This window comes from Balaenoptera acutorostrata, chromosome 9, assembly GCF_949987535.1.
Source record: "Balaenoptera acutorostrata chromosome 9, mBalAcu1.1, whole genome shotgun sequence".
In the NCBI taxonomy this organism is placed as follows: Eukaryota; Metazoa; Chordata; class Mammalia; order Artiodactyla; family Balaenopteridae; genus Balaenoptera; species Balaenoptera acutorostrata.
This window is the reverse complement of record NC_080072.1, coordinates 42228057-42243217: the sequence shown is the minus strand read 5'-3', so window position 1 is coordinate 42243217 and position 15161 is coordinate 42228057. Positions and strand designations below refer to the sequence as shown.

The 15161-nt window shown below is 42.3% G+C and overlaps 1 protein-coding gene across 4 annotated transcripts in view; it reads left to right on the top strand.

The window, feature by feature from the left end:
- INSC (INSC spindle orientation adaptor protein) overlaps positions 1 to 15161 on the top strand; it is a 128119-nt gene that overhangs the window by 65534 nt on the left and 47424 nt on the right. For all 4 annotated transcript variants that reach the window (XM_057553072.1, XM_007174881.2, XM_057553073.1 and 1 more), the window contains exons 4-6: positions 534 to 586; positions 1723 to 1846; positions 14711 to 14824. In XM_057553072.1, the coding sequence (XP_057409055.1) occupies positions 534 to 586; positions 1723 to 1846; positions 14711 to 14824 (291 nt within the window). The remainder of the gene's footprint in view (positions 1 to 533; positions 587 to 1722; positions 1847 to 14710; positions 14825 to 15161) is intronic.

Sequence of the window (15161 nt, the reverse complement as noted above, 5' to 3'; positions counted from 1 at the left end):
GTGTTGTTGTCCTCACTTTATAGATGAGGAAACAGAAACTCAGAAAGCCTAAGTAACTTGCCCAAAGTTAGGCAGTGAATGGTATAAGCCGGATTCAACCTAAGGCTTTGTAATTCCAAAGCCCATGGTTTTGAATCTCCTTCAAGTCCAAAGCAAACCACTGAAAATCCCCCTTTATTTCTATTTCTTCTGGCATCCCTTTGCACCTTAGTGCTCTACCCTTTTCCTTGCTCCACTTTGCAGACAGGAAACTTCTATTCATTCTTTAAAACCCAGCTCAAATGCCCCTTCCTCTCCGAAGCTTCCCAGATCCCCCAGCATAACTAATTGCTCAGTTTTCTTTTTTTGAGCCCCCAAAGCAACTGAGGATGATCTCTTTTGCCATCCATATCACACTGTGTTATAGTTTATGTGCCTGTTTTCCAAATCGGCTGATTTGATTCTTCATCTTTATGCCCCAGAGGGCCCAGCTCAGCAGTTGGTCCTCGACCAATGCTTACTGAATTGAATAAAATTGATCTATTTTTCTGCAGATTGAAAAGCTGCTAATGGAGAAGTGCTCAGAGCTGTCAGCGGTCACAGAGAGGTAAATCTCGTCTCTGGGTGAATCTAGACAGGGTCTGCCAGCCCGTCCTCAGGCGGGAGAAGGCGCTGGCATCTTCCCCCACAGGGACAGTGGGAGTGGGGAGGCCTGGTGGTGGTCTGGGAGTTTCCTTTTGCTGACTTTCATCAGCAACCTTAAAAGACTCCCTTGGGATTTTCTGCTCCACTTTCAGGCCTGCGAGAATGTAAAAGGCAGAGGAGAGGCCTGGGCATAGGAAGAAAGAGGATTCTTGAGGGTTGGTAACAAGGAAAAAGTTTCCCACAGCTTTGGGAAGCCCCTTGATCTCCAAAGTCAAGGCAAGGTGAAAGCAGACACACCTTTATACTCACATACACATTGACAAGGATTTCACAGACATGCACAGATATATAAACATACACTCACGCAATCACAGAAATACACTCACACCCTCTTCTCCGTATCTCACACACATAAACACACATACGTCTACACTCAGAAACGTACACACACTCAACCTTGTCTGTATGCACACCTGGGTGTGTGTTGACACTCTCCCTCACCCCTTCCAGCCCCCAGGCCCTAGAAGAAAAACCTGGAACTTGACATTCCTAAGACTGCCATGGGGTCTTTGGCCTGCCATTGTGAAACATTCTCAGGTCACAGGGGTGGACTTGATCTTGATCTTCCTGTGTGAGGAGAAAATCCTCAAGGCTCCTGTCTGCACGCTTTAGGCAGCTCTTTCTTAAAGGGTCACAGGCTTTGCCATATACCTTTAGAGTGAGCACGGCATACCTGGCACACCAGCAACCCTCCTCTACGACTCCCATCCACCATCCCTAGACCCTGGCCGCAATGATGGCAGATTCTCCCAGGGAGAAGCCCAGAGGTATGGATTTGGCTGCTTTCTGATGGCCTTTCTTCCTGGCAACATGGACTGTTAGCTCCTCTTTCAGGCCAGCACTTCTTTGAACACTAGGAAGCCAGGGGACGAGCCAGCCTTGGAATATTCCATCTCTGACTCCCCAGGAGCTGATGTCATCTTCCCAGGCCACTTGCATCACCCCCAGGCCTGTTGCAGGCCCGGATCTGTCCCCTAAAATGGTTCTGGGCTGAATGCCTGCCCCTTACAGTGGCCCACCCAGGGTTTCTTTCTCCAGGTGCCTCCAGGTTGAGAATGAGCACATCCTGAAGTCGATGAAGGCCTGTGTGAGTGAGACCCTGAGCACGCTGGGCCAGCACTTTGGCCAGCTGCTGGAGCTGGCCCTGACCCGGGAGGTGCAGGTCAGTGTGCGCTGGGCAGCGGAGGTGGGCAGAGGGACTGGGCCCGGCTCGGGGAAGCTCTAAAGTGGGCTTTCTTGGGGGACATCCTCCTCAGACCACCAAAGCGAACTCCAACACCTGAGAGACAGGACTGTCAGAGCTGAGCGGAGCCTTCCTGACCATCTAGCCCAATTCTGCATTTTCCAGATGTGAAAACTAGAGCCCAGAGAGGGCAGGTACTGACCTAAGGTCACACAGCAAGGCAGTGGCAGAGCCCAGCGTCTCCCAATTGCACTTTCAGTGCTGCTACCACCACCTTAAATCTTCTCTGTTGAGTTATTGTTCACAGTGCACACAATAGATCCTTATATTCCTGAAAGACTTAGGGCACCTGCTGGGATCAAGTCAATTCTGGATATCCTGGCAGTAGAGAAGAATCTAGAAAGGTCAGCTGATCCAGCCCCTGCCTCTAGGGAAGGTGGTGCTTGATTTCAGAAAGAACGAGGGCTTTGGAACCTGACAGATCTACTTTCAAATTGTGGTTTATCATGGGACCTTGGTCAAATTCCTTAATCCATCGCCTCATTTTCCTCATATATAAAGTGAAAATCTTCCCCAGAAGAGAAGTGAGAGGACTAAGCAAACAACGTATGAAAAGTGCTTAGCACATAGTATGGGTTAAATACATATTATTTCCTTCTCTTGCCTTTTCCTATTTTTAAAAGCCTCCCAGAAAAGCTGATTCCATATGGTTTTCATTAGGAAAGGTATTTGCATGTTATTTATAGTTACAGAAATATTGTGTTACATATTTGCCATTCTTTTCCCACCACCAAATAAAAGCTTTCCACAAATAACAAATCCCTTCCCATATCGGCCTCTCTCCAAACTTGGCCTTTCTACCTATCCCAGAGTTTCCTTTCTCTCTTTCCTATGTGTCTGCCTCGTCTTGTACACAGCACAGGCCCTTCTGACCTGGCTCACTTGCTGGTCAGGGCAGCTGGCCCTGTGCAGCCTCACCCTCCCAACCCAGAAGGGTCTGCGGAGTTCACTCTCCCTGCCCCGAGAGTCTGGGACAAGGGAAGGGAAGGGCCAGGGCTGGGGCCCTGGAGCCGACACGATGAGCAAATGTTGACAGTCACGCGTACCGGCAGGTGGTGGTTCAAGCTAGGGCCAGTGTCCCAAATGGGACCATCAAGTCCCAGAGGGACCCAGTGGAACACGGGGCCGAAGTGGGTGAAGAAATTGAAGGAGTGATGAGCGAGGGTATTGAGGTTAGTGGTGGGGAGGAGAGGAGCCTGGAGGAATTTTTGAGCAGGAGCACAGGTGCCCGCTAATGCTTTTTAGGCCATTTTGGTGCCCTCTTGCCTGGCAGTACCAGCTTCACTTAAAAGGGCTTAAAAGAGTTGTGTTGGATTGTAAATGGAAGCCAGCTGGGTTTGGAAGTAGTCCTTTGCTCTTTCTACCAGGGGCAAAGGGTAGCTTGTCTTTTCGATGCTCCCCGTCACAGAATCCTGGGAAAAGCTCCTTGGGCTGTCAGGAGCCTACTTGGGCTTTGTGGACTATGTATCTGATTTCCTGGGGCACTGGGTCCATTCTGTTTTTTCCTCATCCCGACCTTGTTTGGGGTGGAATTCCTGAGCCGGTGCTTCTACTTCCATAGCTAAATCCTGCCCCATTTCCAGTCTGGCCACCTGCGTCATTGATGCCTAGCTTGGGAGCTGTTGGATCAGCTGCTCCTCTCTTAGAATTGAGTCCCCCATTGGTCCCCCTCCCCTGGTGGGGGAGGCAGTGTCTGTCCTCCATTCCTCTGCGTATTTGTTAGTTTCTTGACAACCCCCCTTCCCTCCCACATGCCCAGTGGCGTCCTCTAAGCCCTCCTTTGGGCTGAGCTTGCTGTGCTCTTAATATTTCTTGGCTGATCTTTAGCATCCTTTTACATTAGAAAGTTTCCATACAAAACAGTGGTGACATAAAGAGCTACACTGGCTGAAGGCAGGGTAATCTGTTCAGTGTTGTGAGCATGTGTTTCCTAAACAGGTAACTCAAATCATCTTCTCTAGGATGTTAGTAATTATACAAGGATCCTACACTTGGGGTATCTTGACGTAAACGAAATTAAGCTTATTTTTTTTTGCATCAGCATTTCTCTTATGATGTGTTATTGTGTGTTACAAGTCTTCTAAAAGGTCCTCACACATTCATAGTATTTCTTGTCTGACCTATAGTTTCCATAAACAGGGGTTTTGCTTTTTTTTGTCCATGAATATATATCTAGTGACTAGAACAGTACCTGGCATACAGCAGGCATCCAATAAAGATTTATCAATGAATGAATGTTAAGCAGTGTGTTCCAAACTTACCTAGTCACAGATCTTTTTTATTCTTAAAACACCCATTCATTTATTCTGGGATGCTGGTGTTTCAGGAAATGCAAGTTGGGAAATGCCTTTTTTGCCCTAGGGAGCCATGTAGGCTCTTGAGCAGAGGAACAGTACTCTTTCCATCCCCCGTCCACGCCCACCACAGAAACACAATACATGCTGGAATGGTGCTTACAAGAAGGGCAGTGATAATATAGTACTACTCTGCACTGGTCTGCTCCATCCTGCAATGTTATGTCCAGCTCCAGACCCCAGATGTGTTATTGAGACAATGATTGTGCTCAGAGGAGCTTCCTAGGAGGATGGGGAAGGGCTGAAGATTAAGGTATGTGGGGAATAGTTGGAGGAGCAGGGATGTTTAATCTAAGAATGGAAACTCTGCTACCTCCAAAGGGAAGAAGGACCTTGGGCCAGTGAAGTGAATCTATAGGACATTCCATGGAAAAAGGGGTTGGCAAAGCAATAGGGCTGCCCCGCAGTAGAAGGGGCTGCCTTAGGAAATCCCTATCACTGAGGTGGGAAAGTCATGCCTGGGAGGACATCGGCAGTAGATGGAGGTTGGACTGAGTGACTTGCAAGATATCTTCCAATCTTGATAGTATGTAATTCTATGAATGTGAGCCTTGTGGGGTAGTGGATTGAGCATGGCATTTGGAGGCATATCAGGGTTCAAATCCTGGATGTGCTACTTACTGCATCTACAAACTTGGGCAAGTTACTTAATTTCCTCAGTTTCCTCACCTCTACCGTGGGTTGCTGTTAGCATTAAATAAGACAACGCAGGAGTAATTGGCACTCTTCTGATTGCATCAGTGGCTTTATTCACTACAGACCTGAGCTACCTTAAGAGAAGCTAACAACAAGCTTTGCTAAAAAGAGCCTCCTAATCACCTAATTACTAATTATTTATTGAGATAATTTGACTACTTGGTGGGCTTGGAAATTTAAGGCTTAACCGTTAGGAGCCACCAATGGGAAATTGATGAATATTAAGGATTAAACTTTCTCGGATTAAAGGATTAGCCATGTGGGAGGTAAGAGGAAAAAACTTGATTTAGGAAAGATGATTTACTTGAAGACGACTTCAAGGGGACTCTCTATTGAATAAATCAACTCTCACCTGTACCTCTGAATCCTCGACTCCGCTTCATGTGGATAGATTGTATATGCATTCATCCTTTCATTCCATCAATCAATATTTATTTTAGTTTAAAATATCACCTTTATTCTAATAAAACTGGTTAGGGACTGTATCTCTGGCTCTCTGGCTGAGTGAACTTGTTAAAACTTCATCTCACCCCTAAATTTCCCCTCCCTGTCCCAGACAGAGCTGGTCAACCTCAGGCCTCACCTGAGGCATAGGCACCTATCCTGTGACAGAGGTCAGACCAGAGGGACACGTCCTAAGAGGAAAGAGGCAGGCGCTAAGCTAAACATACTCGGTTCCTTCTTCCAGACTCACTATCTCATCCTTACCCTCTCGGCAGGATGACGTGGAGGGGTGGGGACTGAGGCCAGCAGAGGTGGTGCGGCTGAACTCTCTCCCTAGTGGAGCAGGAAGAGTGGGGACCAAGTATTACCCCTTCGTGTTCACAGTTCTTGTCCTATTATCTTATTGGCCTCATCTATCTGGCTGTGGTCAGGCAGGGGTGTGGCTGGCCCCTTTGGAGGAGGAGGTCAGCTGCCTGTGAGGCAGACTTTTCACACCTTCAGGAAGCCATCCCCCCCAAATAACGAACTCTACTCCTTTGTGGATCCTTCTGGAATCCCAGTGGGCAATTTAGACTTTGCTCCCAGAAGGCTTGGAAATGACTCAAAATATTGCATTCATTAAATTGACTCTAAGGAGATTTTGTAACTAAAGCTCAAAATTTGCTTTCCTGTTCTTTTTCTCATTCTCAGATTTTGCTCAGCTATGTTGTCCAATATAGGTAATCAGAGGCTGCAATGTGATTAAACAGCAAGATAAAGATAATCCAAACATACTTGCCAGGATGAGAAATATAAAGATGTTCAAAATTTTAAAATGGTCTTCTATCTCATTTTAAAGTTCCCTGGGAGAAAATAAAGTGAAAGAAAATCAAAACAAAAAAACCCCAAATCTGAATCTCTTTACTCTTAGGAATAACTCAAAGCCCCCGATTCTTAGGTTAATAGAATTCTCTTTAATTTTCTTACTCTGCTCATCTTAGCCAGGAGGGTCTCATCCCAGTGTGTGTGTGTGGAGTCATGTTTCTTTGGGCAGCTACAGCCCAGGCTATCTCCCCAGCAATGGGAGGGATTTCTTCAGGGCTTCTCAATTTGTACTGGTCTTTCCCCACGATACTTGAAAGGGTCCAAAGAGTTAGTACCTTGGATACACAGTATTATCACAGCACTACTGCTACACTCACAGAAAGTTAAAACAGGCCAATCCTCAATCCTTACGGCAGGAATTCCAGTCAACATGTCTTCCTAAGACTCTGTCTTTAGGGTTGCTGAAGACCTTAACAGACACTCATCTGCAGTTGAGAGAAAGAGGGTGGGTGACAGATACTGTCTGGGTTGCATCTGCAACAGGATGTCAGTTTATTTCAGTTGTCCACAGTCCACAAGGATTTGTGAGCATACATTCACGGGGGGAAAGCATCCACCACAGGTTAGTTGTGGTACGATGGTTACCATATATGGGAGAAAAATGTCTCCTTTTTCATAGAAGGGCATGTGATACGTTTCTTCTTCCCAAAAAGCCAGGCATTTGTAATTCCTTCACAAGGACTTGGTTTGATTTGTATTCTTTGCCATCCAGCATTTTCAACATTTCTTAATTTCAAGCTCCCCTCCAAACTTTGCATTTCTGCCGCCCCAGGATACACTGATTTCGGCTGCTTGAAGTGACTTGGGCCAGTGGTCTACTGCTTCAGATGCATTGCATTCTCTGGGTTCCAAAAGATTTCCTAGGAGAAATGCAAGCACGTATACTTTTAACGAAATCAATTTCCAGATCTTCAGTTTTCATTTGTTTTCTTTCCTAGAAACAATCCTCCTAATAATACACAGTTTTTACTAGCCCTTCTATTATTTTCCAAAAGAATGGCATATTCCTCACCCATCCCAAATCTTATAGTGCATTGCCCTTTTTTGCAAAAAGCTTGGAGTGCAAATGGGGAGATAAAACAAAAAAGAAGCCTACATTCATGAACCATAAACCTTTAGGCCTCCGTGTATTTCCACATTTTTAATATTTCTGTTGAGAAAAGCATTAGAAATTGTATATTTTGTCCAGTGTGCAGATTTTCTGAATCTAAAAATGTGGTAGAATGGTAGTGTGTGTGTGTGTGTGTGTGTGTGTGTGTCTGTGTGTGTGTGTGTTGGAGAGTTGGTTGTGAAAGTTTCCAATTTATCTTATCCCTTCTATTTCCATTTATTCTCAAATCGTGCATAGCTCTTGAGGGACATTCTCCTTAGACAAAGCAAAGAGAGCACAGGTGGGACAAATCAAACACTCAAAATGGCTTTTGGGGAGCACTTTTTAAATGCAAGCAATTCCTTTCAGCTGTATCTTATGCTCAACTCTAAGTGATGTCTAAAGGTTAATGATAATGATTCTTTTAAATGTAACTGGAATATTTTTGAGAAAGACCACATTTTTCAAGATATACTGGGTAAAAGTCACAGATACAAGTTTTGCATGATTTTTCTTTTCAGATTTGATGCACATTATTTAAGGCAGCAGTTAAAGACTATTTTGTCACAACATTTTATGAAATATTTACACTAATTTCTACTTTCTGTTAGCAAAAGATATAATTAATTGCTGGCAGCTGGACTAATTAGATTTAAACATAAATACTTTTCTCCTTTAAATACGTAGTGAAGTTTGATCATAAGAGCTGCAAAAGGACTTCCCTGGTGGCGCAGTGGTTAAGAATCCGCCTGCCAATGCAGGGGACATGGGTTTGATCACTGGTCCGGGAAGATCCCACATGCCGTGGAGCAACTAAGCCCGTGCACCACAACTACTGAGCCTGTGTGCCACAACTACTGAGCCCGTGTGCCACAACTACTGAAGCCTGCGTGTCTAGAGCCTGTGTTCCAAAATAAGAGAGGCCACCACAATAAGAAGCCCGTGCACAGCAGTGGAGTAGCCCCCACTCGCTGCAGCTAGAGAAAGCCTGCGCACAGCAACGAAGACCCAATGCAGCCAAACATAAATTAATTAATTAATTAATTAATTTTTAAAAATGGTCCACATCAAAAAAAATACCTTAAAAAAAAAAGAGCTACAAAAAACAGTCGAATGATTTCAGATATTTTTATTCTCAGACCTTATTTAATTATTTCCTGAAATAAACACCAAAGTTCAATACATATACACATCTATTTACTGAAGGAATGCAGTGGCTTTTATCATATTCCCAGATTTATAATTACTTTACGATGTTAGCTATATATTACTTTGCATTATGAAAAGTTTAATAAATTGTTTTATCTTGGCTTTGGAATATACACAAGTAAATCAAATTTTAAGTCTGTATTATTTTAATATTGACAGTTTTTAGCATTTCTCCTTACAGAATGATTTCCAAAATTATTTGTCAGCATTTTTTAGCATTTCTTGGAATACATATTAAAATTTTTTTAATTAAAAATGAAGTCAGGTCTATATTGAGAAAAAGCTAAGTTGACTTGGCTGATTGGCTTGGCTTGAAGAATAGTCTTTGCCAATTAGGTCATAGGGTGGGTATTTTCCATAAATTAAATAAATTAATTAGCTTCTTAAATTTTTCATAAATTAAATAGCTTCTAGTTTTTTTATTTGAAACACACAAAAATATTTTATTAAAATTGTATTGTTAATGAAATTAATAATATTTTGATTTTCTTAATCCTTTCTGAATAATTTGGATAATCCAAGGTGCTCTAAGTGAAAGAGTAGTGGGTATAATTAAGAGTTACTTAATATGTCTTGGTAAAGTACTTCTGGAATTCTTCTCAGAAATTGAGATAAGTGAATGAATGACTAATGATTGGGTGACAAATGTTTTGCAAGTCAAATGGTTTCCAATTCTTTGCTTCTACCAATTTGTAGGCGTTATCAGCTGGCAGACCATTAAAAATAGTGTTTGATGATAGATCACTATGTGATTACATAGCTCAGAATGTGCTCAAAGGGTGAGCAACTTGGCTATATATACTCTTCCCATTCCTCTTTTCACGGGATTTATGGGAACAAGATTTTTCAGGATTTACATCTAAAAATATAGCATTAAGCCAATATTCAATCATGGATAAATGAATTAGAAAACCTGAAAAGTTTACAAAGCCTCATTCATCTCATTAGTAGATATATTTATGATAAAATTTTAATTTTTATGATTTATAATTATCAAAATTTATCATCTATGTTGTATTGACCAATTGTACTGATGATAATTGTAACACTAATTCGAGCAAGAAGAGATTATTTTTAAACACTTAGAGCCTTATAGTCACAGGAAATAAAAGAAAATTTCAAATTTCAATGATAAGCATGATTAAGTGTGATCAGTAAAATACTTTGAAACTTAAATGTATTACATTAAGATAAAATTCTGAGGGAGAATGGAAATGGTAATGTAAGTTTAAAGATGAAAAGAAAAGATGCAAAATGTTCAAATGTTAAAGAGATTGTTCATGTAATTTTAAATGGATGATGATGGTATCAAGTTGTTTCGGTATTTAGATTTCATGGGATACATCTAAAAGAGTGATGTAATCATTTTATTTTAGTCAATATTTATAGTCTGCTGGAAATTACATCCTTTCCAACTTTGTTCTTTAAACTTATGATGCAAAATTTTACCTGTCAAATTAAAAATGTGCAAGGGGTCATATATTTCAAAAAATTCTTTTAGGGTTAAATGAGAAAAAAAAATTGACATAGGATACACAGGCACTCTAGTTCTATAATATGGCTGTTGTCTCTGCCTCTCTCTGAGGATTGCTTAGGCCTTAAGACCCTGTCTTCTAGGAAGGGTTTTCTTGTTATGCTCCTGAAGTCTGTTGCCTTATGCACCTACTGAGAACCCGTCCCTCTGCCATGTGCTTCTCAGAAGACCATCTTCCCATACCTTTTGAATATTTCAGTCTTGAATAACATTTTTCTGCTACATCTTTTTTTTTTTTTTCCAGTAATGAATTATGTCTGCAGTTTTCTCTCTCCTCTGTTAATCCCCCACTCCCTTCAGGGAGACTCAGCTGAATTTCTCACCTTTTGCCCTGCTTCTCACGTGGGTCTCTTTCCTTATCTAACTTACAGAATGAGCGCTATTTGCTCATCTGAGCAGCATTCGCACTTTGACTCCTCTTTCCTTTCTGACACATTCTTTTGTTTTCTAAAAGTAACCTTTTAGATTTTAGGATTTCCCTTATTGGAAGAAATAAAATCAGTTAAGGTCTGGATCTGCCCTAAACCTTTAGTTCTAAGTGATCTTATCCATTTTTGCCTCTCTAAATTGGATATTCCCACCCAGGAGATATTTTCCCATCAGACCAGTAGCTAATCCAAGCCTGGATTCAGTTATTATTTTGTCTGTCTCCTCTTTATTATGTCTAGTCTTTCTGAGCCTTTCTCCAAGTCCTAATTCATGCATTTCTCCAAAACGTTCTCTTGGGACATAGGCGATACTCTATCCTTATGTTAAAACCTTTTCGCTTGAAATTTATCTAGTAATCCTTTGAATATTTCATGCTGATCTCTGTAATTTTGTCCTGTATCTAGAACTCTATTAACACAACAAACAACCGTAAAACAATTTTTAATATTATATCTCACAATGTTAAGGGTAGAGAATTTCAGCAGGGCTTGGCTGAGTAATTCTTCTGCTCCATGTGGCATCAGCAGAGGTCACTTGGAGGTATTCAGCTGGCAGATGGTTTAGAGAGTCTTAGAAAGCTTCATCACATGTACGGTGCTTTGGAGGGGATGGCTGGAAAGTTGGTCTCAGTTGAGAGTAATTGATCAGGGGTCCTACACATGGCACACGGCATCTCCAGCATGACAGTCTCAGAGTTATCAAACTTCTTATCTGGTAGCTTAGGACTCTGAAAAGAATGTTCCAAGAAGCCTGGGTGGCAGCTTCAAGGTTTCTTATGACCTAGCCTTGGAAGTCCTGAAACGTTACTTCTACCGAGTGCTGGCTTCTGTTGGTCAAGGAAGTCACTGAGGCCAGCCCAGATTCAAAAGAGGGGGAATTAGAACCCACCTCTCTATGAGAGGAGTAGCGAAGAATCTGTGGCCATCTTTAATCGACCCATGTATATGTAATCCCTTTGCATGGCTGGGCTGCCCTAACTATATCTAACTATGGAGTCTCTATCTGAAGCTTTAGAAAGAGGCTTCACGGTATTTTCCTGCCTCCTTCTGAGGAACTTATTCCAGGCTGATGTTTGAGAGTTTACCCCTGCTGATAAATTTCACTGGGCTGCAATCACTCTTTCTGATGGAGAAACAAAAATATAGCCCCCTTTTCAAATTCTTTATTTAGAGTAGTTAGATTGTGTGCATCTCCTTAACTCTTTTTTTTCTTCTTTTTTTAAAATCCCTTTCTCCTGTTCTTCAAGATCCTATTTTATTTGTTTCATATCTGCCTGGTCTGTCATAAAAAAATTCTGTCATTCAGTTTCATCGGTCTATCTTCCTTTATTTTGTTTCCATTCTTTCACCACTCTTCTCATGATAGAGGGTGAAGCATATTTTTGAAAATTCACCAATTCCTCCTCGATTACCTGAAAAAACTTGATTTTAGAGACTGTGTTCATTTGAAACTAATACCAAGATAGGATTTGATAAGAAACATCCATGAAGGATAAAGGGAAGGAAGCAGGAGAAGGCAGTAGGAAAACCATGTTGCAGGGCTGACAACTGACAAGGAAAAGGGGGAGGAAGACTTGAGTAGGAAGAGATGGAATTTTCAAGCCAAAGTCACCTGTGAGAGGAGTCCCCTGCCTGCAGTCACGGACTCACAACAGTGCCCCTGCTGTGCTAAGTCACAGCTGGGAGCAGCTCAGGGGAACTGTGGCCTCGGTAGGAACATGGTGGTGGATCTAGGTGGGGCTTTCAGTCAGCTCTGCCCCCTGCAGCAGAAACTCTGGCTGCCACAGGGTAGAACATTGTAGATGCTAATGGAAGCCAGGGTGGAGAACTGTGCTCCAGTTTGGTGAGAGCTGCTAATGAGACTGGATTTCCTCCTTGTTTTGAGACTTCATCTCCACTAGTCCCTGGGAGGTCCTGCCGGCACTGAGGGACATGGATTCACTGACTTTGGCAAATAGGGAGTCAGATTGACAGGGGTTAATGTCTAACTCCACCACGTACCATACGTATAACCTTGGTCAGATTTCTGTGTCTCAATTTTCTCAACTTGGAAGGAAATCTTGAACAAAACTTTTGAGAGCCCTTCTAGCTCTGACGCCTTCCAGCTCTGACGCATTGTGATACTTAGAGCCTTGATGATTTCCGTGGTGCCTGTGATCGCTTATATTTCCAAAGTTATCCTTGTGAAGAGGATGCTTACAACTTTTCATTGTCAGAAAGCTGACTCACTGAGACAAATCTGAAGTGTAATTATGGTATATGTGGGTATAGACGTTAACAAGAAATTATCCTCAGACATAAATGGTCTAATAGCAGCAAATGATTGCAAAAGACAGTGGGTTTGAATAGTTTAACATAATGCTAATTTGCTTCAAGTGGAAACACCAATCAGGAACATTAGGTAATTATCATTTAGGTACAGGACCCAAGTATATGAAATCTGCATTTTCATGTTAGCACTGATATCACTTATATAACTGCTTACAGCAAAGATAGGGAATGATTCTAAGAAGTACATTCATTATACAGATTTGCAGTGACAAATCTTGGTTATTAATTTTACTTTTTGTTAAATATCTTACAAGTGGCATCTATCCAATCTTAGGAAATAATTTTTATATTTAATGTAGTTTGATTAATTACACACAATCTTAGACTGCTATATGTAGAAGATTGGCATATTGCTATGTGTGAAGAATTCTGAGTTTGAATAAAGAAGAAAAATGGAAGAGCTATTTACCTTGAGCCTCAAACCCCTTTAATTTAAAACATTTTACAAATGGGGAAACTGAGGCCTAGGGAGTTTATCTCAATTGCCCAAGATCTCAAGATAAAAACTGCTAAGAATTTTATTTTGCTTCGTGTGCCAGATACCTTTAGAAGTTCTTTATATATATTAGCAACTTTAAAAGATGGGTACAACAACCATAAGAGATAGACACTGTTATTTCTGCCGTCTTACAGATGAGGAAACTGAGGTGCAGAAGGGCTGAGTTACTTGCTCTAGGGAGCTTAGAAGTGGCAGAGCCAGAATTTGAACCCAGGCAGTTTGGCTCTGGAGTCCATACTTTTAACCATATACATACTTCCTCATCAATATAGTGTGTTAAAAAAGACAGGCTGGCACTGGAACTCAGATCTCCTAGTTTCCTTGTGTCCTTTCCATAACACCAGTATGAATTTGAAACAAATCCATTTTAATATTTTAAAATAAACACGGCAACTGAAATTGCACAAGTGGCTTCCCAGAGGTCCTACTTTCTCGCACGAGGCCCCCAAAGGCTAGTCTCCCCAGTCTCCATCTCCACACCTCCCAGGAGAAACTCAAGCAATGGACATTAATTAGCAGGTAGGAGTCATCTATAATTGATGAATCACAACCTTCAAAACAAATGGCTGATTATGAAGTGGTTTCAAGTTATGTGAAAAGCTTTTTCCCAGAAATAAGCTAAACTCTTCTAGGAATAATCTTCATGTCCCATTTGTTGATGAATTTTCCATTTGCTCTTCTTCCTGAGCCTCCCAGAGTCCTGTGCTTGGTCATTCCCGGACCTCTCACCACCAGCCTTAGATCCTTCAGCTGTAATTAGTGGCATTCCTCACTGAGCTACCCACTCTTTGACAGGATTCTGGGTTGCTGTGTTGGCCTGGCTGTCCACCTAAGGCAAATGTCCTCTGAGCAGGAAGATACTGCAGAGTAGAATGTTCCTCTTGACTCATCTCCTGAACCCATCACCCAGCTGGACTTTGCCATTAGCTAACGGCCATCCAAAATGAGCAAATTCTTTGGTCATATCTGTAGCAACTCATTGGTTTTCAACTTGATGGTTTGTTTATTTCACCGATGGTTTCTGTTCTCATCAGGAGGCAGTAGAATAGCAAAAAGGTGCTTGCTGAGCCCATCAGTGATGAGAGCTGATTTTCTGATTGACTAGAGCAGGGCGCATTGGTTGTCCATGCCCCAGGGGTATGAAATTATCCCATATTTCTGAAATGTAGCTCAGACCTCATCCTGACTCATGTCTTTCCCTAAGTTACCCCATCATGGGGTCGTGGAGATGGGGCAGGGTTACAGACTTCAGGACACTCTTGAGTATTCCATTAAGGAAGATGAGCAGAAAGTAGATGAGTGAGTAACCATCAGACTTTGCTCTCTTTTCTTAGGCACTGGTGAGAAAAATCGATGCCTCGGACAATATCTACACCACAGAATCCACCACAGGGAACCTGTTCAGCCTGACCCAGGAGGGGGCTCCCTTATGCCGCATCATAGCCAAGGTGAGCTTCATGGATGGGGGCCAAGGTGATGGGCCTGGGGAGAGTGTGAGGAAGCTAGTTTGGCGGGGACAGCTGGCTTAGGAAGCCTGTCCTGGCTCTAGCATTTGCTTGTTATGTGATCTTGGAAGAGTTACCTCCCCTCTCTGGGCCTTGGTGTCTCCATCTTTAATAGTGGCTAACTCCTCTGATTTCATTTCCCACTTGAGACAAGAAGATGGTGCCCCTGGAGCCTCTAGCATCTTTCTTCACGTGGCGGCTGTTATAAATATCAACCCTCCTCCCTCATCTTCACATATCCCACCAAACCCAAACTAGACATATCTTCCAACTTAGGTTC